The sequence below is a fragment of the Podarcis raffonei genome, chromosome 10, assembly GCF_027172205.1.
Source record: "Podarcis raffonei isolate rPodRaf1 chromosome 10, rPodRaf1.pri, whole genome shotgun sequence".
NCBI lineage: Eukaryota > Metazoa > Chordata > Lepidosauria > Squamata > Lacertidae > Podarcis > Podarcis raffonei.
Window position 1 is genome coordinate 19802090 of NC_070611.1, and position 23932 is coordinate 19826021.

The following is a 23932-nucleotide window of genomic DNA, read 5'->3' on the forward strand; positions in this document are numbered from 1 at the left end:
TGAAGCCCTCAAATTCAACTTTCACCTCTCTCCCTCTCTCTTTTAAAATAGAAGATATTGATGAATGCAAAGCAGTTGACTGGAAAGAGAAAACAAAGCAATTTAATGGGTAAAATTTATTTTTGATCACGTATATTATATCAGTTTGCTCAAGCACAGCAGATCACTTATAAACTCTGCATGTTTCTTTTTTCCAGATACAGCAACGGGTCTGCTCATGCGGTTCACACTGTGTGCAAGATTGAGAAGGAAAAGGTACTTCATAAGCAATCGTGACATTTTAATTTTGAAATTATGGTTTGATATCAGCCTAGTAGGTCAGGGTCACTAATTTCTCTAGGTCCATTGACACATTTGGGTTTTTGAGAGAGTGCTGTGGGCACAACCCTCTCTTGTCACTTCTTTCAGGTCCAACAGAATTAATTTGAGCCTTGAAAAGCACATAAAGCTGAAAGAGGAAACGAGAAAGAGTGCTACTCTTCCCTCCAATTTTTGGGTTACAGCAACTGGTTTTCTCTTCAGGTCATTCTCTTTAGAAAGATGAGCTGAAGAAGAGTCCCTGTAGAGATCCATTTCATACTGAGCAGCCAAAATATTATATTGTTGTTTGCCCTTTTGGCCCACTCAGATGCATAACTTGTTTTAATTACTCCGGCTGAGATCCTCATTCTTTTGTTTTTATATTGTTTTATGTCCTTTGTCCGTGTCGGGCTGCCAGATGATTTTAAACAATAATCTCTTGCAAGAGGGAATCAGAGTCTCATAGAAGATTGTGGAAACTTTTCAAAACATAGTGTAATGGGTGCCCCTTATTACAGTCTCCACTGCTGCAAAATGTTCCTTAGTTACGTGTTGAGGTCCCCAAGGCCACCCCAATAACTCACACATCACACAGAATTTTTGTTTAAGGCTTTTGGCATAATTTTGGCCACAACTTTATTAAAATACAAAAATGTGAGTGGTTGCTTAGGCATTGGTTGCGACTATCTGCCCCCCCCATGGGGGACAGACTGACATTCCCCACGATGCGAAAGTTAGAAAAGGGGAATACACTTGGGGGTAGCAACGGAGCAGGGAAGCTGCCCTCAGCCCTCCCCAAATGCAACCAGGAGCTCATTGCTATGGCCTGAGCCCCCTTGACAGAGTTGACAAGCAATAGTTAGCCCCCAATTCCTTTAACGGAATCCCTTGCAGCAGCAGCATTAGAGGGGCAGGCACAGCCAATCTATGCCCCTCAACCAACCAAAGCATAAACCAATGACGAGCCGCAACCTTACAAGTTGTGACGATTTGCTATGCAGTAGGCAAAAACCAAATGGCCCCAGCCAATCAGCCAGATGGACAAAATTCCTACCGGGCCCCTGCCCCAAGAGCAGACGACCCCATTACAGGCATAGCAAGGTCAAAGCTAACAACCCTAATTCTAGGGAGGGGGGGCAGGCAATCCATTGCACGGGTGAAAAGAGGAAGCCCTAGCCTCGTGCAAGGAGTTTAAGCATTTCTGGCTGTCAGTCAACAAATGGCAACATTAACTTCTTCCCAACAACAAGGGAAGCCCCAATTGCATCAGTGGCCAACGATCAATTAGCCCGTCCCCAACTTTGGAGTGTCCTGGCAGCCCCTACTGCAACTCGTGCTCTCCATGATGCAGAACACGCTTTATAAAACCCTGATTAGACATCTCCCTTTTTATTTAGTTGAATTCTAACTATGAGAAATGTTTTGTTGGCTTTCCAAATAACTAAATAATAATAATAATGTAGGTGGTCTTGTTGGTCCACTGGACAAAAAAAACCCAAAGTCTACACATTTATTGTTTCTTTATTAAAATTCTTAGTATCCTGCCTTTCGGGTAATCTGCAGTAGGGTATAATACAAAATTGTGAGTGAGCTTTTGAAGTCTCCAAATTAAAGAAAAGGATGCAGCTAGCCATGTTGATGAAATCCAAAATCTACATGGTGGTAATTAGGGACAAACAAAATGCCAAAAAGTCAGGAGCAAATGTTAGGACTTGCTCATGACTTTGTGACTTTTCAGTTGGTCCTAAGAAAGGCGTTGTCATACTATAGGTTTTGTTGGGTTTGACAGGTTTCTTGAGCCCTGCCTGCTGCCCTTGTATCTCCAGCTGTTAATCCATCCCGCTAATGGTTCCTGCTGCAATATTCTCCACTGGTTTCTGCGTCCATGTTCTTCCTCGTCTTATGGGAATATTGCCTTAAACTGAGCCAGAACCTAAGTCCATCTAGCTCAGTATTGTCCACACTGACTGACAGCAGCTCTCCCGCCCTTCCTGGAGTTTCTGGGGGTAGAATCTGCAATCTTCTGCATGCCAAACCAATTCACTCCCACTGAGATCCTTCCCCTAGATCTTCCTCTTTGGACTCAGTTCACCCCTGGCCCTAGTCTGACTGTGAAGTCGCTGGCAAGTCTTGGAACAAGAATTGTGGTGCAATTTGTAACTCTGCTTTGTAATGATTACTCATGAATTCTTATCTTGAGACTCGGATCAGCTTCATTAACCCCTGGCTCCAAGCCATCCCCCTGTAACTGGAGTCTTTAAAGTGCATCATGGATGAAAAAGTCGTTCCCTGACACATTTCAGTAAACGGACATGACAGGGAAGGAGAAATGCACTAAACCCAACTAATTATATGAATTCATTTTCAGAAATCCATGTTTGGTTGAAGTTCTTAGCCTGGGGGCTCATCCACACTTTTCACTGGGCCCATATTTTGATTGTATTGTGCCCTGATTAATTCCCCCGGGCCTGAGAGCTTTTCTCGTTGTTGCGCCTTGTGAATTGTGAATTGAAGCTCAGAGAAGGAAAATCCTTCCCTGAATTCTTTGCACATCTGACAAGTTCTGGTTCGGTGGGATTTTCACAAGGCACAGCTGTGGAACGATGAGAAAACCTCTTAGACCCAGATGAACTAATCGGCACATGATGTGATCAAAATGCGGATCAAACAAAAGTGTGCATGAGCCCTGGGACATTAGTAATTGAAGTCTGGGGATAGCGGTCTTAAAATTGTGTGTCCACACATTTTCCTCCCTCTCATTTTCTCCCTGCACTCCAGGCTGCGGGGACCAAAAGTACAGCATCCACGAGTGCCTACCTAAGAGATTGATGCATTTTTTCTTTTAAATGTACATGTCTGTCACCATTTTGCTACAACCAAACCTGTCCCACCACCTGCAAACATGACTCTCTTCTCTTTCTATTTACCAGTATTCTAGTGTGAAAACCTGTGCATCAGACAGACTTTTTAACAGACCTTAACAAATATTTGATCCCTTTGAGATGCTCCATAATTCAGTCCCCGTGTGAGATCGTTCAAATCAATCAAGAATGGGGTAGAATGGGTTGGATATCAATATCAGACCCCAAAACTCAGAGCCAAGAGAGATGTTGAGCTACAGTGAGCTAAATTTGCCTCAAGAACTTCCAATTACCATGCATGTATTTGAGCTGTCTTATTTTGAGTGATGTAGTTATTATTTTTGAATGCATCACCGAGCATTTGAGATGCAGCAGAGGTATGTCAATGCTTCACTGATAAAAAGTATGTTTCAAGGCTTTTTAAAAAAAGGATATCCCCTCCTTCTGCCTACAGGTCAACCAAGTTGGACCTGTTCTCATGAGGTCTATGGGGTGGTGGGGAAGCCATTTCGCTGTGACTTCCAGCTACATGGGTTCATAATAAGGCCATCTTGAGGAGTTGCAGGCATGCGTAGGATTCAGCCCTGGCATGCCACCACTACACCCAAGCCAATGACAGATGCTCATGGTGACAGCCTCACACCACTCAGAGAGGGAAGAATAAACCTTCTATGGTGAATACTTTTTCCATGCTGAATGCAAATTTTCATCTCCTGTGAGCGTTTTCCCACTACCTGTGCTGGAGCCCACCACAGTGAGACTGTTCGTACGGATGAAGAAGAATTTTATAAAATGGCATGCTTTAGAAACTCTCGCTCTCTCCTAGCTCAATAATCCCCAAGGCATTCTGAGCCAAGCCCCCTTCCATCTTGCCTCTGCTCATTATGGCTCTGTGTCAGCATCTTCCATCTGCCTCTTCCCCTTCTTCTGTCCTCTCTCATATTTTCACAAACTTACCAAGTCGAGAATATGGAGGAGGGGAAAGAGCAGCTGAGGCTGCTTCTGTTTCTGCAGGCCAAGCTGTTCTTGCCAACTTGAACTCTAGGATGTATTATTTGCTATTCTTCCTGATTCATCAACCAGGAACAATAAAGACTCTCCTCCCTGAAAGAGAGGGGAGTGCTTGTGGGCGGGAGCCCGACCACCGCCCAGCAGGGGGCATTGCCCCCTGCCTCCAGCTCACCTGGCTGGCGCTCACGCCCCCCCGATGGCCACCCAACCAGGTGCCGTGGAGGGGGCGTGTTCAGCAGCCTTTTGCTGCAGTGCCAGCCTCTCCCTGGCCTCATTCCTCATCGTCGTCCCATCGCGAGTCACCCACCCTCCACTCCCTTTTAGTTAGGGCTTAGGTCATTGGCCTTGCTATGGACCTTAGGTTGGTCGCCCTGGTTGCCCGGGGGGCCTGGTAGGAGTTTTTCCATTTGGCATTAGGCTTTTTGGTTTTGTCGCCTACCTCGTAGCAATCGTCACAACTTTTGTGGTATTGGTGGGTAGGTTAGGCATTGGAATAATGTGTTGTGTGTCGAAGTGCTAGGTGTGGCCATCGCCTATGCCTTCAATTTTTAGGGGTATTCCGTTAAAGGAATCTGGTGGTCGCGTATTCTGTCCGATGCCTGCTTGGCGGGAGGCCATGGCACGACCCTCGGTGACAGCAGGGGTGAGCCTATAGTTGGATTAGCATCAACAGGCTCCACCTACTGGAGAATAAACCCACTTGTTTCGATCCAATGCCTAAGCCAATACCTTTTCATTGCTGTAATCAATAAAGTTGTGGCCTTTTCTAGCCCATCAACCTTATATCACTTGTCCTTGTGTCTTCATTTCACTTCGCGGGGGTCGGGTCCTCGAACCACAACAAGAAGTTTGAAAAACCTACACGCGCCAGAAATACACCAAGGGTTATTTCAAAGAGTTTTCACTCTACAATGTGTTTTATCTAAAACCTCCGAAAAGATTTGCAAAAATCTCAGCCCCTTCAATTTCTGAACAAAGATGGGCAGGTTTCACATGTCACTAGGTGAAAATGAAAATGTTTACTGTTCTTTTCATTTCTTATTTAAGGAGACTCCAGAACCAAGTGATACCGGAAGAAAATACCGAAACAAAAGGGACCACATGATCTGTAAAGTCATGTGCCTGTGCATTGCCTATTCATCAACTATTGGTGGACTGACGACCATCACTGGAACTTCAACCAACTTGATATTTGCTGAGCACTTCAACACGTAAGAAAAGAGACAAAACAAGTTTCTCTAAATCTGAAACCTGTTTTTACTTCCTTCCTTTTATAAAAGCACTTCAGACAACAACTGGGAATAATAAAAAACAGTTTAAAAGATCGACACATACATAAAATCAGTTCAGATCCAAGACAGATACCAACTGGGTTGCGTGTCAAGACCCTCAGGCCAACCCCCATTAGAATAAAGTAATACACACAGACACGGATTTTTTGTTTAAGGTTATTGGGCACAATTTTTTGGCCACAACTTTACTGATTACAGGAAATGTGAGCGGTATTGGCTTAGGCATTGGCAAAAGACTATATCGGGCTCCTGCCTCCTTTGCAGGAAGTCTGTAAGGGTAAACCACCCAAAGGGGAGCTGCTTCGGGGGAACCCGCCTGCATCTCCCCCGGTGTTCCCAGAGGCCTGGCATGGCCCTAGCCCTTCAAGCGGACTTTGGACAAGATCCAGGCCCCAGATTCCTTTAACGGAATACCCTTGAAATGGAGGGGCAGGCGATGGCCGACCTCCCCTCCCCCACTCAACTATAAGTCAATGCCTAACAGCCAAACCTTACAAAGTTGTGACAATTGCTAAGAGGTAGGCAAAAACCAAGTGGCCAGTGCCAATTTGCCAAATGGAAAAAAATCCTACCTGGTCCCCATCCCAAGACGGCCCACCAACTGAAGTCCAAAGCAAGGCCAGAGGACACCTAAATTAAAGGGAGGGTGGGCAGCTGTTCGGCAGCACCAAGAAGGTGCTTGGCAGACTTCGCGCTGCCGCTTTTATACTTTCCCTCACGATTACCCGGTTTTAATTGATTGGACAATAGCCTTGGGTAATCGTGGTGCCACCCTGGCGTGAGGGCAACAGCCCGCAGCCAGGACCATCTATTAAGATTATCCCACATAAAGTTTTTATATCCCAATCCAGCTCTGTCCCCCAAATATACTTAAGAGCCTACCCATGTGATGGTATTGTATATTACTGCTGGGTCACATAAATCTCTCATAGATTAGCTAAACATTCAGGTGAGTCACATGATGATGCTCTTGCAGTTTAGCTGCCAACAACACTCCACTACAACTTCCACTTTACAAATCAATGATATTTTAACTGTGCAGTAAACAAAGAAGCAGAAGGCCAGAGAATTTCTGAACCACAATCACTATCTATCCATCCATGCTCTATAAAGAATTCCAAGCTTTGCAATTCCATTGTCTTTGTCCTTGATGTCCCAATGGTCAATATCTATCCAGAAATTTTAAGGCTCATCGTTATTTCAATGGGAGACATAAACACACGCTTAAATTCCTCCTGCTGTAATCAATGGAACTTAAAGTATTCAACTTTTGCTGGACTATGCACTGTTATTTCCATTGTAGAAATAGTAAACTGAAGCTGAGGGGAAGGGAATTTAGACTCAAAGATCCTTGTCCAACCGCCATGAACTCACAGGACAATACGGCATTCAAATAGACACAATATTACATTTGGAACACTTCACACAGGCCAGAAATGCAGAATGAAAAAAAAAAGGAAAATAATGTCTAAAAACATTATTCTGCAGGTTTGCACTCCCTCCTTTTAACAAACTCATTGAAACCACCAAGGCTGTCTTAGAAATGTTTTATAATTATAAACGATGGCGCCACAGTTTTGCCCCAAGAAACTTTTCTCACAGCTGAAGATATATGATGTTTAACTTCATGCTATTTCTGAGGCAACTGCAATTTTTACACTTGATACTAATTGACAACAACCGCAGTATCAAGGATCATTCTGTCAGTTTCACTCTGCGTCCCAAATATGTCTAATCTGTTAAAGCGATTTCTAGTTGCCTGGAATATTGTCTATCTGCCACCTGTAATTTGCTAAAAATTGCATCATCCTAAACTGCATTTTACACAGGAGAATATATCATAGTTACTTTAAAGCAAATAAAATAAAAGCATACATATAATCAAATAAGCAAGGACACATTAAAGCCTTCAAACTTCATTACATGCAAGGCAAGGGAATAATAACCATACCAGAGGAAAACACATCTCCAACTAATTACCTATGTGATTCCACCCTGAACAACTAACAGTGCAGGCTTTCTTCTGAGGAAGCATGCCTGGAATTGAGCTACAAAACTCTTTTTTGTTTATAGATGGGCATTTTGTTACGATCCATGGTTTGATTACAGCTCCAGGATCATTTTTGCACTGATATGCAACACCATTGTTTTTGTTGGAGATCATAACAGCTGCTTTGCTGGATCAGACCAAAGCCTTTTTGTTGTTTAGTCATTTAGTCGTGTCCGACTCTTCATGACCCCATGGACCAGAGCACGCCAGGCACTTCTGTCTTCCACTGCCTCCTGCAGTTTGGTCAAACTCATGCTGGTAGCTTTGAGAACACTGTCCAGCCCTCTCGTCCTCTGTCATCCCCTTCTCCTTGTGCCCTCCATCTTTGCCAACATCAGGGTCTTTTCCAGGGAATCTTCTCTTCTCATGAGGTGGCCAAAGTATTGGAGCCTCAGCTTCATGATCTGTCCTTCCACTGAGCACTCAGGGCTGATTTCCTTCAGAATGGACAGGTTTGATCTTCTTGCAGTCCATGGGACTCTCAAGAGTGTCCTCCAGCACCATAATTCAAAAGCATCAATTCTTCGGCGATCAGCCTTCTTTATGATCCAGCTTTCACTGGAGGTCTCCACCTACCTCAGCTAGTTGCCCAATCTCGCCTGGGGAGGCGTTGCCAAGGTGATCAGGCCAGGTAGGGGGAGGGACCTCCCTGCCCACACAAGCAGCAATCTTTTGCCCAATGTGGGGCTCCAACCCACCACCCTGAGATTCCCCATCCCCAAGGGTTGGAGAAGAGATGGGGTCATCTCAGGGTCCAAAATTACCTAACTGCACCACTACTCACCTCTCACTTTCAGGTGGTTGTGCATTCTCTGGGTTGTAATTAGAGATGAGTGGATCAGCCTATTTCCAACTCCTGTCAGTTTCACAGAGTTTCATTCATGCCCTCCCACTTCAGCATCAACGTCAGTTTCACATGTTTTCATTCATAAGTTTATGCCCTCCCGCTTCTGCTTCCATCTCTAATTCTTCTTAAAAAAAGAACCCTGCCCACAAAAATATGCCTATTTGTATGCATTTTATTCCCTCTCCCTCCACAAAATACGCCTTTCCCAAAACATGCATTCTAATCTAAAATGTATATTTTTATATACACTATGGTAACATTTTTTTTTGAGTTTGAGACCATCTCACAAAATTAATAATTGCATGAAAGCTGAAGGATAACTCCATTCTGAGCTGCATAATAGTCTAGGAGGTGTGAGTCAGGTCAGTTCACTTAGGAAATGTGGACTGAACTAAATCCCCGAGTCTTCCTAGTTGCAGCCGGCTGCCCATGGTATCTTTCAGAATCTAATAAACCACTTGAGTGAAGTGAAATGAAATGTGCAAGGAAGGAGAAAGGGAATCATAGAAAGCAGCTGAATTGGAGCCAGATGACGCAGCAACATGTGAAAAGGGCTATGGAATGCATACTCTCCAATATTTCTCTGATGAAAATAGGGGTGTCCTATTCAATAACAACAACAACCACAACCTGCCCACCTGACTGCGTTGCCCCAGCCACTCTGGGCAGCTTCCAACATATATAAAAACACAACAAAACATTAAACATTAAAAAAAAACTTCCCTACAAAGGGCTGCCTTCAGATGTATTATAAAGGTTGTATAGTTACTTATCCCCTTGGCTCGAGGTTCCACAACTCCATACCCTCCAACATTTCTCTGATGAAAATAGGGATGTCCAGTGCTTTTTTAATTTTAAAAAATGTTTAGGGGTACTCTCATTTTCCTATTCATATTGAAATTCTGCCCCTCAATGAGGTCAAACTTAGATTCACAAAATGTTTAGGGGTATGCGTTCCCCCGGGGGGATGTCCTAAGGAAAAGGGGACATTCTGGGATCAAATCAGAAACTGGGACAGCTTCTGTAAATCCAGGACTGCCCCTGGAAAAGAGGGGGACACTTGGTGAGAATGTGAATGCTCTCCCCTCACAGATTCATCTAGCACTGACCTTGCAGGGCTTTGGGTGCCAAAGCATACACTGATCCAAGCCTTTGACCAAACTGGATGTGGATTTGGGTAGGCTTCCCGCTCTGGCTTGTACTGTTGTTCATTGTGCTGATGAGTCTACTGCTTTATTGGTTTTATGTACCAGGATTTTATTGTGCATTATATGTTCCTGTTTTATCCTGCGCCCTGCTCTGAGATTATTTTTTAATGAAGAGTGAGCTAAAAATCCCCTAAATAAATAAAGGGAGAGACATAAAACATAAACACAAGCCAATCAACAGAGGGAACATGACAGAGCCCAAAGTAAAGAACTATCAAAAGGCAAAAGGCATTAATATCGTCAGCTTTTCATGTTACAGCTGCTCCTCTAGGCTCCATTTGGTTATGATTCAGAGTCACTCTCCATGGTGGTTTTGTGTGTTAATCTAACATATTGTACAAAACCTTAAGAATGATCTTAAGATAATGAAAGCCCTGTTGCAGAGCAACAATCTTATCCCCAGGTCTGTCCTGATAAGCTTGGTCAAGGTCAGTACTGCAGGTATAAATCACTTAAATTCAAACATTTATTAATGCAGATTGCATGGCAGCAGCCATGAGGAAGAAGGTGAGATAGAAGGGAGCTGTTAAAACAGGTTATGCAGTCTTGTTTTTGTAGGATCCTATCAGTGTGATAAGGGATGCGGGTGGCGCTGTGGTCTAAACCACAGAGCCTAGGGCTTGCTGATCAGAAGGTCGGCGGTTCGAATCCCCGCGATGGCGTGAGCTCCCATTGTTTGGTCCCTGCTCCTGTCCACCTAGCAGTTCGAAAGCACATCAAAGTGCAAGTAGATAAATAGGTACCGTTCCGGTGGGAAGGTAAATGGCGTTTTCATGCACTGCTCTGGTTCGCCAGAAGCGGCTTAGTCATGCTGGCCACATGACCCAGAAGCTGTCTGTGGACAAACGCCAGCTCCCTCGGCCTATAGAGCGAGATGAGCGCCGCAACCCCAGAATCGTCCACAACTGGACCTAATGGTCAGGGGTACCTTTACCTTTACTATTAGTGTGATAGTCCAAATCTCTAAGGTCAAACAGATGATCTTCAAAGTGTGTTTTTCTTGGGCAAAGAGGCTGCCTGAACAATCCTAGTTTGGCTATTATAGTTACATAAGCTTACGCTGCAAACCATCTTCATCACTGGGTAGCACAGCCTCTGTATTTTCAAGTACACAGGGCCAGTGAACCTCCTGATTTTGGGCTGGTGCATTCATTCCCACAACATGTTGTGCCTTCGTTTTTCACACAGTGATGAATATTTTCTCCAAATGCTGACACCTTTGCTGTGCCCTAAAGGACTTTAGTTTTTGCTAGATCGGGAGGACACCGTAAATCTCTGATCCCACACTGCGAAAGCACATTTCAGAGGAAATGTCAAGCAGTAGGAGTGTTGGCTTGAAGTCACATCGGAGTAGCTTTACCATTTCAAACATGAAACGGTGAGCAATGAGGAAGGAAAGCAAATTATACCCAAGGAGATGTCACTTGCTTTGGCCACCTATGCGTTCACACAGTAAGGTTGGGCATGATCAATGGGCCCTTGTTACCAGGCCAACTAACGACAGTGAAATGAGTTTTTGTTTCATTGAAGGTGGAAATAGTATTAGCACAGACCAGACTTTTTCTGTTGCAGCCAATTCTCACAGCCCATTCCATAGAAGCTGCAGCCCAACGGTGGATGCTTTCAAGTTCACCTTGGTATGCTGGGTGATTTTGGCATTCCAGATGACATTACTTTTGCTATCTGCCCTGGGAGAATCACACACAGATTCTCCAAAGGAGCAGGGTCCCATCAAAGAAATTGCCTTGCCTATTTTGCAGCCCTCAAGTCAAATCTGACACCTTTGTCCCAGAGAGAGCTTAATAAAATCAAACAAAGCTCTTGTCTTAATGAAACCTTTCCTCATTATAGAAACTCTTTATGTTTGTTAAGCTGCGCATCTGTATCTGACTTTGACATGTGGCGAGTTCAGGCTATTGCTATGCAGAGAGGGTTCTGTCACTCAAGGGAACTTGCAATGTGTAACTTGTGTCAAGGTCCTTGTTTATACATCCCTGCCTCAGGAGGTTACACTGCAGATGTTGAGAGAACTGTAGAAGACAGTCAGCAACGTATTTTCTACTTTGAGCCCCATCCACACTATAAATTTAAAACACTTTTATACCACATGGTTGGCCCCCAATCATCCTGGCGACAGTAGTTTGTTAAGGGAGCTGGGAGTTGTTAGAAGACCCCTATTCCCCCCCACAGAGCTATCTAATAATAATAATATTAATAATAACTTTATTATTTGTACCCTGCCCATATGACTGGGTTGCCCCAATCACCCTGGGTGGCTTCCAACACACATAAAAACATAACAAAATATTACACATTTAAAAGCTTCCCTATACAGGGCTGCCTTTAGAGTTCTTCTAAAGGTTATATAGTTACTCATCTCCTTGACATCTGATGGGAGGGCGTTCCACAAAGTGGGTGCTGCTACCGAGAAGGCCCTCTGAACTTCAAACTGTGGTTTATGGATTACTTAATTAACAATTACTTAATTATTAAGTGGTTTGTTCTGTTACATGGATAAGGTGGAGGAGGCCTTTTGTAAAATGCTGTAACATTAAATCCCGTCAGTTGAACATTATACTGCTCAATTAACTGAGCTCAATCAATTATGTACATGGAGCTAGAATGAAGCCCATTGAAGTGCTTCATGGTTGTATTTATCATAGTACTTTCAGCATTCATTGGGTAGTTTCTGATGACTAAAGCTAATTCCCTTAGCCAGGGTGGATCAGGAATTCGTTTCATCGTCTGGACTGACTAATGTCTAAAAGAGCTATGTGAGGGCTTTGTGACAGAGTCTTACCCAATTATTTTGGGGTATAGCGGTTGTGATATGATGGATCGCTTCATGCTCCCTAGTTGATTTGATTCCCACCACTTGGTGGCTGCAGAAGTCAGTGCAAGGAGATGCAATCCTAGTTGTCTGGTAGCAAACAAGAGCTCTAGACCAGCAGTATGGTTACACAAAGAGAGTAAACATCTCTTCAGTCTCTCAGTTCAGCCTCCGTAAAGCTGAACTTCCTCACACAATAAAAAGCTTAGACCATATTACAAAGAGTGCGGTACTCAATAAATAAATACTAAATAAATTAGCAGAGTATTGGAATACTGAATATCTTGTTTAGTTTCAATTAAACAACACAGTAAATCGGCAATTTTCTCCTTAGCTTCAGAGTTCATTACTGTTAAAGAACAATGCTCTTCAGAACCTGGTAGAAACTTCAGTGTGACCCCAATACAATACAATACCATACCATACAATACAATATAATCCAATCAACTACCAGTATATTTGCATTATAATATTTAATAATTGTAATCCTATTTTCTGATCTTGTTGTAAATAAAAATATTTTTAATAGCCACAGTAAAGGAGGTAAAACTCAGAACAGGATATGATGCATAAGTTGGTTAAGTCAAAGACGTGATCTTATCAGTGGATATGGAACTGGTAATTCATGTGCTGACTGCCGCACAAATAGCCATATGCTATGGCTGAAGAAAAGATGGTGACCCAACATCAGTGTCTGGGTTACGAAGCATATAGTGGAGCTTTGGAATGTTCTGGTGTAGTAAGACTCGAGAAAATATCCAACCTTGAAACAATGTCTGATTTTTCAATATTTATATTTTCCTTTATATATCTATGTGTATATGTACATCTTCCTTGTGTGTATTTATCATGTAACTTTGCTCATATGACGGAACAAAAGAAAATTGCTGTCATTATAAGCCCTATTTGAGCATTCACTTCCTTTATGTGATCATAATCACGTAGCAAAGAGGAGAGGAAAACTGGCAAGTCCAGCCCTTCACTGGTGCCTCACATTCCCCAACTGTACAGGCCCTTTACAAGTTGAAGGGCAGACTTATGAAGTAGGGGGGCTCCTGTACTCATGCAAATCTCATGATTGAGAACCTCATTTCAATCCTATCATGTAGTACAGCCTGTTGTCTTTGTCCATGGAGTTTTCTTGGCAAGGATACTGGAGTGGCTTGCCGGTTCCTCCTCCAGGTGGATCACGTTTGGTCAAAACTCTCCACTATGACCTATTCATCTTGTGTGTCCTTCTCGGCGTAGTTCATAGCTTCTCTGAGTTCTTCAAGCCCCTTCGCCATGGCAAGGCAGTGATCCATGAAGGGACTCCTCTTGAGAGTCCCATGGACTGCAAGAAGATCAAACGCATCCATTCTTAAGGAAATCAGCCCTGAGTGCTCACTGGAAGGACAGATCGTGAAGCTGAGGCTCCAGTACTTTGGCCACCTCATGAGAAGAGAAGACTCCCTGGAAAAGACCCTGATGTTGGGAAAGATGGAGGGCACAAGGAGAAGGGGACGACAGAGGATGAGATGGTTGGATAGTGTTTTCGAGGTTACCAGCATGAGTTTGACCAAACTGCGGGAGGTAGTGGAGGACAGAGGTGCCTGGCGTGCTCTGGTCCATGGGGTCACGAAGAGTCGGACACGACTAAACGACTAAACAACAAAATGTAGTACAGCCTTTGTCCATCTGGCTGGGGCAGATGGGAGTTGTAGTACAAAACTTCTGGAGACCACCAGGTTGATGAAGGCTGAGGCAGCACATTATGAATAGCTCTTGGGGAACATTTTGACATGATTTCAAAACCTTCCAAAAGATGGGGGAGACCACCAGCTCCATCCTGAATCACACTAGATACCTATGGTACTAATATGTCTCCCTCTCTTAAAAAGATAAGTGAGACCAAAAAAAAGGGGGGGGAGCCATAAGAAGTCAAGCAGTGAGATCAGGAACTCAGTGACACAGGGCCAGTGAGTTCACACTATTGTTGTTAAATGTGCAATAATGCCGTTGTCATTCAAATCTACATTTGAGGTGAAGTCATATTCCATCTTCATTTCCTGATAGAGCTGGTTTTCATATCTAAAACTGGACAGGGTGTAAGTGTATCAATACTTCAGCCCATCCCAGGGATCCTGTCTTAACTGGTATCTTGCTTTTCATATGCAATAGAGATGTCTTAACCTCAGTTTCTTTCTCATTTTCCCCCCAGGCGGTACCCAGGTTGCCAGTGCATCAATTTTGGAACCTGGTTTATTCTTTGCATCCCCATCACTCTTATTATACTGGTCCTTTCCTGGGTTTGGCTCCTGTGGCTTTTCTTGGGTTTCAAGTAAGTATAAATGCCCAGTGCAATCCATGTGGTGACAGTTGAGGTAGGGAGAATAGTATAGTGTAGACAATCATTTCATATTTTAGAATGAGAATGGGTGGTTTCATTCATGAAAATTCACCAGCAATTACTAGAGACACACTTTCACTCATGAAGGCCAAAGGTAGCCTATGTGGTTGTGAACTTCAGATGTTGTGAACTACGACTCCCATCTTTCTGATCATTGACCATGCTAGCTGGGGCTGATAGAAGTTGGAGTCTGCAACATATGGATGGCATTACATTGGCTACATTTGGCTGTGACCCTCCAATATGGCCAGTTATGGGAACTGGAGTCCAACAACTTTTGGAGGACACAGGTTCCTCATCCCTGTGGTATAGAAATAGGCATGCATTTTGGAAACTCAAAACCAACGCGGTCCAAAATAATATTTGCATGTGGACTGATGGTGGTCATAATTCAGGACCTCTGTATATGCAACCCACACTCATAGGGTGAAACCAATATTTGTTCCGACACACCTTCGGGTGGAAAAGTCCAATTGTATAGCTGCTACAGTGAATAATCTTCTCAATGCTCTGGGTTGATAAGGTTTATCCCTCAAGTAAAGGGATAAAGATAGCCTGGAGCCCAAAGAGGAATTATTATTCCCGATACCGTTCCCCAAAAAGATGTGGTAATGGAACCATGGTTTGCTCACAATTCAGCCTTATGCTGAAGTAGGCCAAACATTTATATACTGCTTGATTGTAATTAAGCATCAATAAGTTGCGACAAATGATTTCTAATAAGTGACATTCATCCGAGCAACTGGAAGTTGCATGACTGCTTTTGTTTAATAAATAGCAGATACGGAGAGAACTGGTATCTGAATGAGGAACATATTAGAATATAGGTTTAAATCCCCTACCCATCACACCACAGTCCTGATCTGACCACCTCACCACCACCAACCCACAGCTACTATTTACTAAAGAAAGAAAGAAAGAAAGAAAGAAAGAAAGAAAGAAAGAAAGAAAACGATGTAACTGAGAGTTGCACAGTTAATATCACATCAGATTTGACCTTGACAGATTAGAGAACTGGGCCAAAACAAACAAGATGAATTTTAACAGGGAGAAATGTAAAGTATTGCACTTGGGCAAAAAAAATGAGAGGCACAAATACAAGATGGGTGACACCTGGCTTGAGAGCAGTACATGTGAAAAGGATCTAGGAGTCTTGGTTGACCACAAACTTGACATGAGCCAACAGTGTGACGCGGCAGCTAAAAAAGCCAATGCAATTCTGGGCTGCATCAATAGGAGTATAGCATCTAGATCAAGGGAAGTAATAGTGCCACTGTATTCTGCTCTGGTCAGACCTCATCTGGAGTACTGTGTCCAGTTCTGGGCACCACTGTTCAAGAAGGACACTGACAAACTGGAACGTGTCCAGAGGAGGGCAACCAAAATGGTCAAAGGCCTGGAAACGATGCCTTATGAGGAACGGCTAAGGGAGCTGGGCATGTTTAGCCTGGAGAAGAGGAGGTTAAGGGGTGATATGATAGCCATGTTTAAATAAATAAAAGGATGTCACATAGAGGAGGGAGAAAGGTTGTTTTCTGCTGCTCCAGAGAAGCGGACACGGAGCAATGGATCCAAACTACAAGAAAGAAGATTCCACCTAAACATTAGGAAGAACTTCCTGACAGTAAGAGCTGTTCGACAGTGGAATTTGCTGCCAAGGAGTGTGGTGGAGTCTCCTTCTTTGGAGGTCTTTAAGCAGAGGCTTGACAACCATATGTCAGGAGTGCTCTGATGGTGTTTCCTGCTTGGCAGGGGGTTGGACTCGATGGCCCTTGTGGTCTCTTCCAACTCTATGATTCTATGATTCTATGATTCAGCATAACATTGCTTTCCCTTTTCACATACAAATGTCACTAGGTGGTATAATTCCCCCCCCCCCCCAAGAATAGAGAGCATATTTTCCAAGATTTTCAGAGGGATTTTGCTTTTGAGGTATTCAACATGGTGTCCACTATCATTCCTATCATCCCTGTTCATTGGCCATTTTGGCTGAGGGCAATGGGGGCTAGCTACTCTAGTTTATACAAAGGAAGCCCACCTGACTTCATGCCATTTACTGCCTCTGCTATAAATTATGTGCACCAAAACACCAAATTTGCCAATACATTACAATACACATATCATACATGATACTATAGTTTGACATAAAGCATTATGTTTCTGAATTACAAGGCATTGGTTATTTCTGTTCCAAGGACTGTGGCTTGGGTCCAGAGAGATGTGTAACCAGTTCCTCCTGCCAAAAAGGAGCTTTGAACTGCATTTTCAAAACAGATCCCCACATAGCAAGCCTCTTTTGAAACAAAACAGAATCTCCAAAGCAATTTGTGATACAAAATGGAGGGGAGTTGCCTCCTGGTCAAAGGAAGGAAGCCAAAAAAAATCCCACTGAGCTCAGGCCTTTGGATCCAAGCCACAGGAAGAGAAACCCATTCTTTAAATGTAAAAACCCCTTTACTGGTTATTCTTATTTCCATTTTAGTTTCAAAGAAATGTTCAAGTGTGGCAAGGAAAAGTCGCCCAGGGAACAAGCCTCCGCACAGGTGATTAAAGAGGAATACAATAAACTTGGACCGATGAGGTAAGACAGACGGCTGAACCACAGGCACAATGTTACAATGATGTCAAAGCAAACATACTGAAAGGGCAATGTTGACACTCGCTGTTCTTCTGTTGCAGCTACCCAGAAATCATCACCCTTGTCCTCTTCATTCTAATGGCCCTGTTATGGTTCACTAGAGACCCTGGATTCATCTCTGGCTGGGCTTCATTATTTTCAGCGTAAGTTTATAAGTATCATTGTCCAGTTTTGAGGTCCTGGTATTATCTCTTGCTTTGAAACGAATCCACCTTGATGACAAAGAAGATTTGTTTAGCTATTGTACTGGATGTGCTGACAATATCCGACTCTTGAGCCAAGGAGATAAAGAACTATACAACCTTTAGAAGACATCTGAAGGCAGCCTTGTATAGGGAAAGGTTTTTAACAACAACAACAACAACAACAACAACAACAACAACAACAACAACATATTTATACCCCACCTATCTGGACGGCTTCCAACAGAATATTAAAAACACTCTAAAACATCTGAAGAAGTGTGCATGCCCACAAAAGCTCATACCAAGAACTAACTTAGTTGGTCTTTAAGGTGCTACTGGAAGGAAAAAAAAATTTTGTTCTAAAACATCAAACATTAAAAACTTCCCTAAATAGGGCTGCCTTCAGATGTCTTCTAAAAGTCAGATAGTTGTTTATTTCCTTGACATCTGATGGGAGGACAGATGCCACCACCGAGAAGGCCCTCTGCCTGGTTCCCTGTAACCTTACTTCTCACAGTGAGGGAACCGCCAGAAGGCCCTTGGAGCTGGACCTCAGTGTCCGGGCAGAACGATGTGGGTGGAGACACTCCTTCAGGTTAAGATGCTTTATTATGTTTTTATATATATTGGAAGCCGCCCCAGAGTGGCTGGGGCAACCCAGTCAGTTGGGTGGGGTATAAATAATAAAGTTGTGGTGGAACAGGACATCCCTATTTTCATCGAATAAATATTGGAGGGTATTCAATGCACCGAAACAGCACTGCAACAAAAATGGCCGGGGGGGGGGGCTATCCCATATTCTCTCTTGTACACACACACATTTATACAGCATGCACACATAAAGCCTCCTCAGAGTAACAGAGTAGGAAGAGCTACAAAATTGCAGAGCAGTGAGGAATTTGAGGCAGGTCTGAATTAGACATTGGCTACTCCACATTCCACACATGCATGTACATGCTCACATACACATATAGCACACAGCACAAACACCACACAGAGGTATCACCCACAAAGAAAAAAACCCCTAGTGGGCCTTTTTAGGCCACCCAGCACCACAATCAGTAATAGTGTTAAGTTGTGGGTGAACATATCAGACGACACAGTGATTCTTCAAACAGCTCTTGTTTATTCACAGGCCAGAACAGAACTGAACTGAAGGGTTCAGCCAGCCGGCTTATATAGAGCTCCACTAGAATGCAACAGTAACCATTTTCTGTAGCTATCCAATCACTGAACGTCACTTTCAATCCCTTATTTGCATATGTGGACCTGAGTGAAAACTATCTACAGTATCCCCCTGCTGGCCCAGCGTGAGAACTTCAGTACATAACAAATAGTGCCTACCATTTTTACCTAAGTCAGCCACAGCCATGGTGGTTATATCTGATATCTGTTTCAGTCTATGCCATCCCCACTCAGCCTCACAACTAGTGCACCGCTTCTCATGGGGACAGATTTTTATTTACCCATAATGAACCCGAAGCACCATTATATTTCATTTTTGAAAACCCAAGAAGCTGTACCTCAAATAATGAACAGCGATGTGTGCCTAAGGCTCCACTCTGTACGTGGAAATCAGTTTTACTTCAAGTTAAACCTATTCGGGGTTGGACCATAAATCACACCTTCAAATATCCCCAGTTCTTGTCTCTTTGTAATGTTTGCTTGGATAGCACACATAACTTCTTCAGTTGTTTCAAATACCTGCTGTTTAGATACTACAGTCATTGGGCAGGACTGTTTTTGAGTGCTTCTGTGAGGAAGTTGCAGTACCAAATTTATCATTACTTTATATGTAGTTTGACTGTACAGTGGTACCTCAGGTTAAGAACTTAACTCATTCTTGAGTTCTGTTCTTAACCTGAAACTGTTCTTAACCTGAGGTACCTCTTTAGCTAATGGAGGCCTCCCGCTGCCGCTGTGCCGCCGCTGCACGATTTCTGTTCTCATCCTGAAGCAAAGTTCTTAACCCAAGGTAATATTTCTGGGTTAGCGGAGTCTGTAACCTGAATCGTCTGTAACCTGAAGCGTATGTAACCCGAGGTACAACTGTATTTCTTGCACTTACTGAGGACTCAGCTACGTTAGTCAAAAAGCAGTGTTTTGAATGAGTTGCAAACAAGCAACACCAGATGGCGCTGCACAGCACAAAACTTTTCTGTGCGATTTTACATAGCATTTTTTACCTTTTGTTATAACGATTTAATTTATGACTTACCGTATTTATATGTAAGTTCCCCACCCCCACCCGTGTGTAGATTCACCCCGAGTTGGCAGACCCTACAGTGCTCAAACATATTTGCTGTTCAGCATAACTTTCTAGCCACCTGGCCTGAAAAAGTTTTAACCTTTGAATAAGAGGGGAAGGCTTCAACAGTTTCCCCTTTTCTGCTCCTTCATGGCTGAAACTTTTCTCAGCTGAGTCAAATGATTGGCTGGAGAAAGTGGCTGAGGCAGGATATAGCACTTTGCCTAAGAGGTGACAGAGAAATAGCTCCAATTGTCCTTCTCCAGCTGGGCATTTTGATATTTGCTATATTGTCGGTCAGGGCAGACGCCAATGAATAGTTCCATCACCTCAAGAACTTCTGTCTGCGGAATTGAACTTCCCCTCATTCTTCTTTCCCCATATACCTCCCCCATGCCCCCTAAATACATTCTGGGTCGTCCCCCCAACCTTCTGCAGCAGTTCTGGGCAGGGGGCACAAGGAGAGGGACAGACAAACAGAAATTTATGTATTTTTTGGCTTGTTTCTTGGAAGCATAGAAGATTGTCTCTGTTTGTTGCCATTTATTGCTACGCATTCTCTCAGTGGGCAAACCCATCTTCTCTTCCGTTTGCAATTGCTGATTCTCAGACCTAACAGAATGGATTTCAGCACCTGTTGCCATCTTATTTCTAAGTATCAGTGAATTATTTAGGGACCATAAAAAAACCCACACAGACTGGGGCATTGCAATTATTTTATCTTCTATCTTCATTTCTGCTAAGTAAGAGCAAAGCAGTATGGGAGGTGTACGATCCTCGCCTGTTATAAAGCAGAGCCTTTAGAGAGAAGTCCTAGTGATTTATTCTGAGATCGAAGAAGTCACTGACTTGGTCATCTCACATAACATTTGTAGCTTACTACGGATGCGAAAAGCTCTCATGGTAAATGGGCTTTAACAAAACAGATGCTGCTAATATGAAAAAGCAGATATTTATTATTGCATTCTGTCCATTTTTACTGTAATATATATATATATATATATACGATCCTTTTGACTCTCCGCCAATGTTTTCCCCAAGTCCATTTTCATTTGGGACTAATAGTAGGCATGTATCATTCTACTTTAAAATAAACCATTTTTGTAGCATAATATATCCAACCTAACCTGATAAAATCAGAAGCACTTAATTATAATGCTAGGGCATAGTCTGAAGTCTGGTCCTCGGCAGTGTTTGAGTTGGTATTCACCCAGAAAGCACATGTTTGCAGCCTTGAGATTCATTATAGATGGGGAATAAATGCAAAAGAATAAATAAATGATGCCAAGATATAACAAATGGACATTTCCTTTCTTTTTCTTTTTTGCTGTCTAGATTTTGTTTGCATCCATATGCCCGTGGTTACACTTAACATTTTTAATTTTCCTCAAAATATCTAAATGAGCTTTTCATTTTTGAAGGTTTTATTAGCCTCACTGTGTAGATACCCTTTATATTTTGTCTGCAAGCTAAAGTTTCACGTGGAAATGGAAAGTTCATTCAAGTGTTTGGCACGTTTCCCTATATTATTAAATCTGATTAAGAACATCACACCCAAACATATCGTTTGCTGATTTCATTTTTAAACATTATTTACATTTACTCCTGTAAAGTGTAGAGTTACCATAGCAACACTTGAGATGGTAAGAACCTGAACAGAATAGTTCACGTGAGACTTGCCACGACTCCTGTTTCTTGTGGGCATTTCAGATTAACTCATTAACCACAAATGCTTCGGATAACTTTATGTCACTGCAATAGATGCAAGATAATATTGCCAAGGCAACTATCTGTAAACAAACAATAAACGCCCATAAGATGGCAAAAGTTAATTTGTTTCCAAAATAGGTTTTATCTTAAATAATTGCAAATGCAGTAAATAAAGAGCCCACTGGTAATATATCAGTGGTTCGGTGTTCGTTTTTCTCTCTTTCCAAAATAGATTTTACCTTAAATAATTGCAAACGCAATAATAAAGAGTCCACTTGTGATGTATCAGTTGTTCAGTGTTCGGACGTCGCTCCAGTAATCAGACGTTTCGTCCCCAAAAGTCTTAGTCATCAAGCTTTGTAGTAAATAATATACAGTGGTACCTCAGGTTAAGAACTTAATTTGTTCTGGAGATCCGTTCTTAACCTGAAACTGTTCTTAACCTGAGGTACCACTTTAGCTAATGGGGCCTCCCGCTACCTGCGCGCAGCCACCGGGCAATTTCTGTTTTTATCCTGAAGCAAAGTTCTTAACCCGAGGTACTATTTCTGGGTTAGCAGAGTCTGTAACCTGAAGCATCTAGAACCTGAAGCATGTGCAGCCGGAGGTACCACTGTACAACAGAAGACATTATATAAACGGCTTAAAGCAGGGGTGTATCTCTCCCCATCAGCATGTTTCCATCGGGAGCAACATAGAAAGAGGATGATGTCCTTCAGTTTGTTAACCCTCTTGAAGGTTGCATTTCATCACTTCTGTCTCCTGTTGAGCCTCAGAAATGGAGGAGATTTTTGACCTCAAGCCAGTGTCAACTACAGCTATATTATGGGATGCCACTGAGCCTCTTGGGCTTGCCAATCAGGGTGAACTCCCGTTGCTCTTTCCCAGCTCCTGCCAACCTAGCAGTTTGAAAGCATGCCTGTGCAAGTAGATAAATAGGTACCACTGCGGCAGGAAGGTAAACTGCATTTCCGTGCACTCAGGTTTCCATCACGATGTCCCGTTGCACCAGAAGTGGTTTAGTCATGCTGGCCGCATGACCCGGAAAGCTGCCTATGGACAAACGCTGGCTCCCTCAGCCTGAAAGCGAGATGAGCGCCACAACTCCATAGTCGCCTTTGACTGGACCAGGGGTCCTTTAACTGTCCAGGGGTCCTTTACCTTTTACCTTTACAGCTATATTACCTGCACAGGTGTTGAGTTCTTCTGGAGAGGTTATTCTCTCTGGCCCACCCAATCTCATCTCAAGGAACACCTTTCTCAGTAATGCTACTCAGATAGGGATTCCATACCAAGGAAGGCTCATGATGACCTTTCACCCATAGGCGACCCCTCATTTATTTATTTATTTAAATAAATCTCTGGCCACTGAGGTGACTTGATTTTCTCAGCTGCTCTGTGCTTTGATCTCACTTCTTTTGCTTTTATTGTGTATTAATTGCCTGCCTTTTTTTCAAAATAAAACCTGCTATTATTTATTTTTATATGGTTTGATTGTGCTATTGCTGGGTTATTTATTGTTAGTCAGACTGAGCATTATTTGTAAATGTGGAAAACGAAAATAAATAGATTAAGCATACTTTAGTTGAATTTAAACTACGGTCATGATTAATTCATGCTCTGTTAATCATTGCTATTTTAAAATATAATAGCAAATTGGCATATCATTTGAAATTAATGTTTGTATCGTTATTTTTAAAGGGAAGCTTTAATCTGCCTTTCTGCTGGATCAGTGCCACCCTACTAGACCATGGCTCAGAGAGTCACAGTGCAGTTCATCAGTTCGCACTGCCAATGGCAAGGAATTATGGGGAAACATGCCCCACAATATCTGCAGGGCCAGATGTTTCCCATCCCTGCCAAATAGAAATTTAATGTGTTTACCGTCACCTCAAAATATCTTTCCAAACACTGGTAATGTCTGATATTATTGCTAAAGAATCAGAATTTTCTAGTGTGATATTTGTGGACCAACTGAAACATTGGCTCTTTCCCCAGATACCCAGGATTTGCTACCGATTCAACAGCTGCCTTAATGATTGGCCTCCTCTTCTTCATCATTCCAGCAAAAACATTGTCTAGAACTTCAAATGGAGAAAACAGTTGAGTATACATCCATGACTTTTTCCTCCTTCGCACAGGTATAAAGGCTCGTCCACACTCCTTCTCATCCTGTGCCTAGAAAGCATGGGTATGAGCAATTCCCCTCTGGCCTCTCTCCCTTTCCCAGGGAAAAACCTGCTCTTTAGCGATAAATTGGAACAAACTGAAAACCCGAATTGCCATTTGCTCCAATTGAACACTAAAGAGCAGTTTTCCCTGGGGGGGAAGTAGCGAGACAAGAGGAAGTGTGGATATAAACC

At 42.9% G+C, this 23932-nt stretch overlaps 1 protein-coding gene across 1 annotated transcript in view; it reads left to right on the plus strand.

Annotated features, from left to right (window-relative positions):
* SLC13A1 (solute carrier family 13 member 1) overlaps positions 1-23932 on the plus strand; it is a 93437-nt gene that overhangs the window by 62659 nt on the left and 6846 nt on the right. The window contains exons 6-12 of the mRNA XM_053406019.1: positions 52-109; positions 198-255; positions 5220-5383; positions 14600-14719; positions 17271-17369; positions 17468-17569; positions 23568-23671. Of these exons, the coding sequence (XP_053261994.1) occupies positions 52-109; positions 198-255; positions 5220-5383; positions 14600-14719; positions 17271-17369; positions 17468-17569; positions 23568-23671 (705 nt within the window). The remainder of the gene's footprint in view (positions 1-51; positions 110-197; positions 256-5219; positions 5384-14599; positions 14720-17270; positions 17370-17467; positions 17570-23567; positions 23672-23932) is intronic.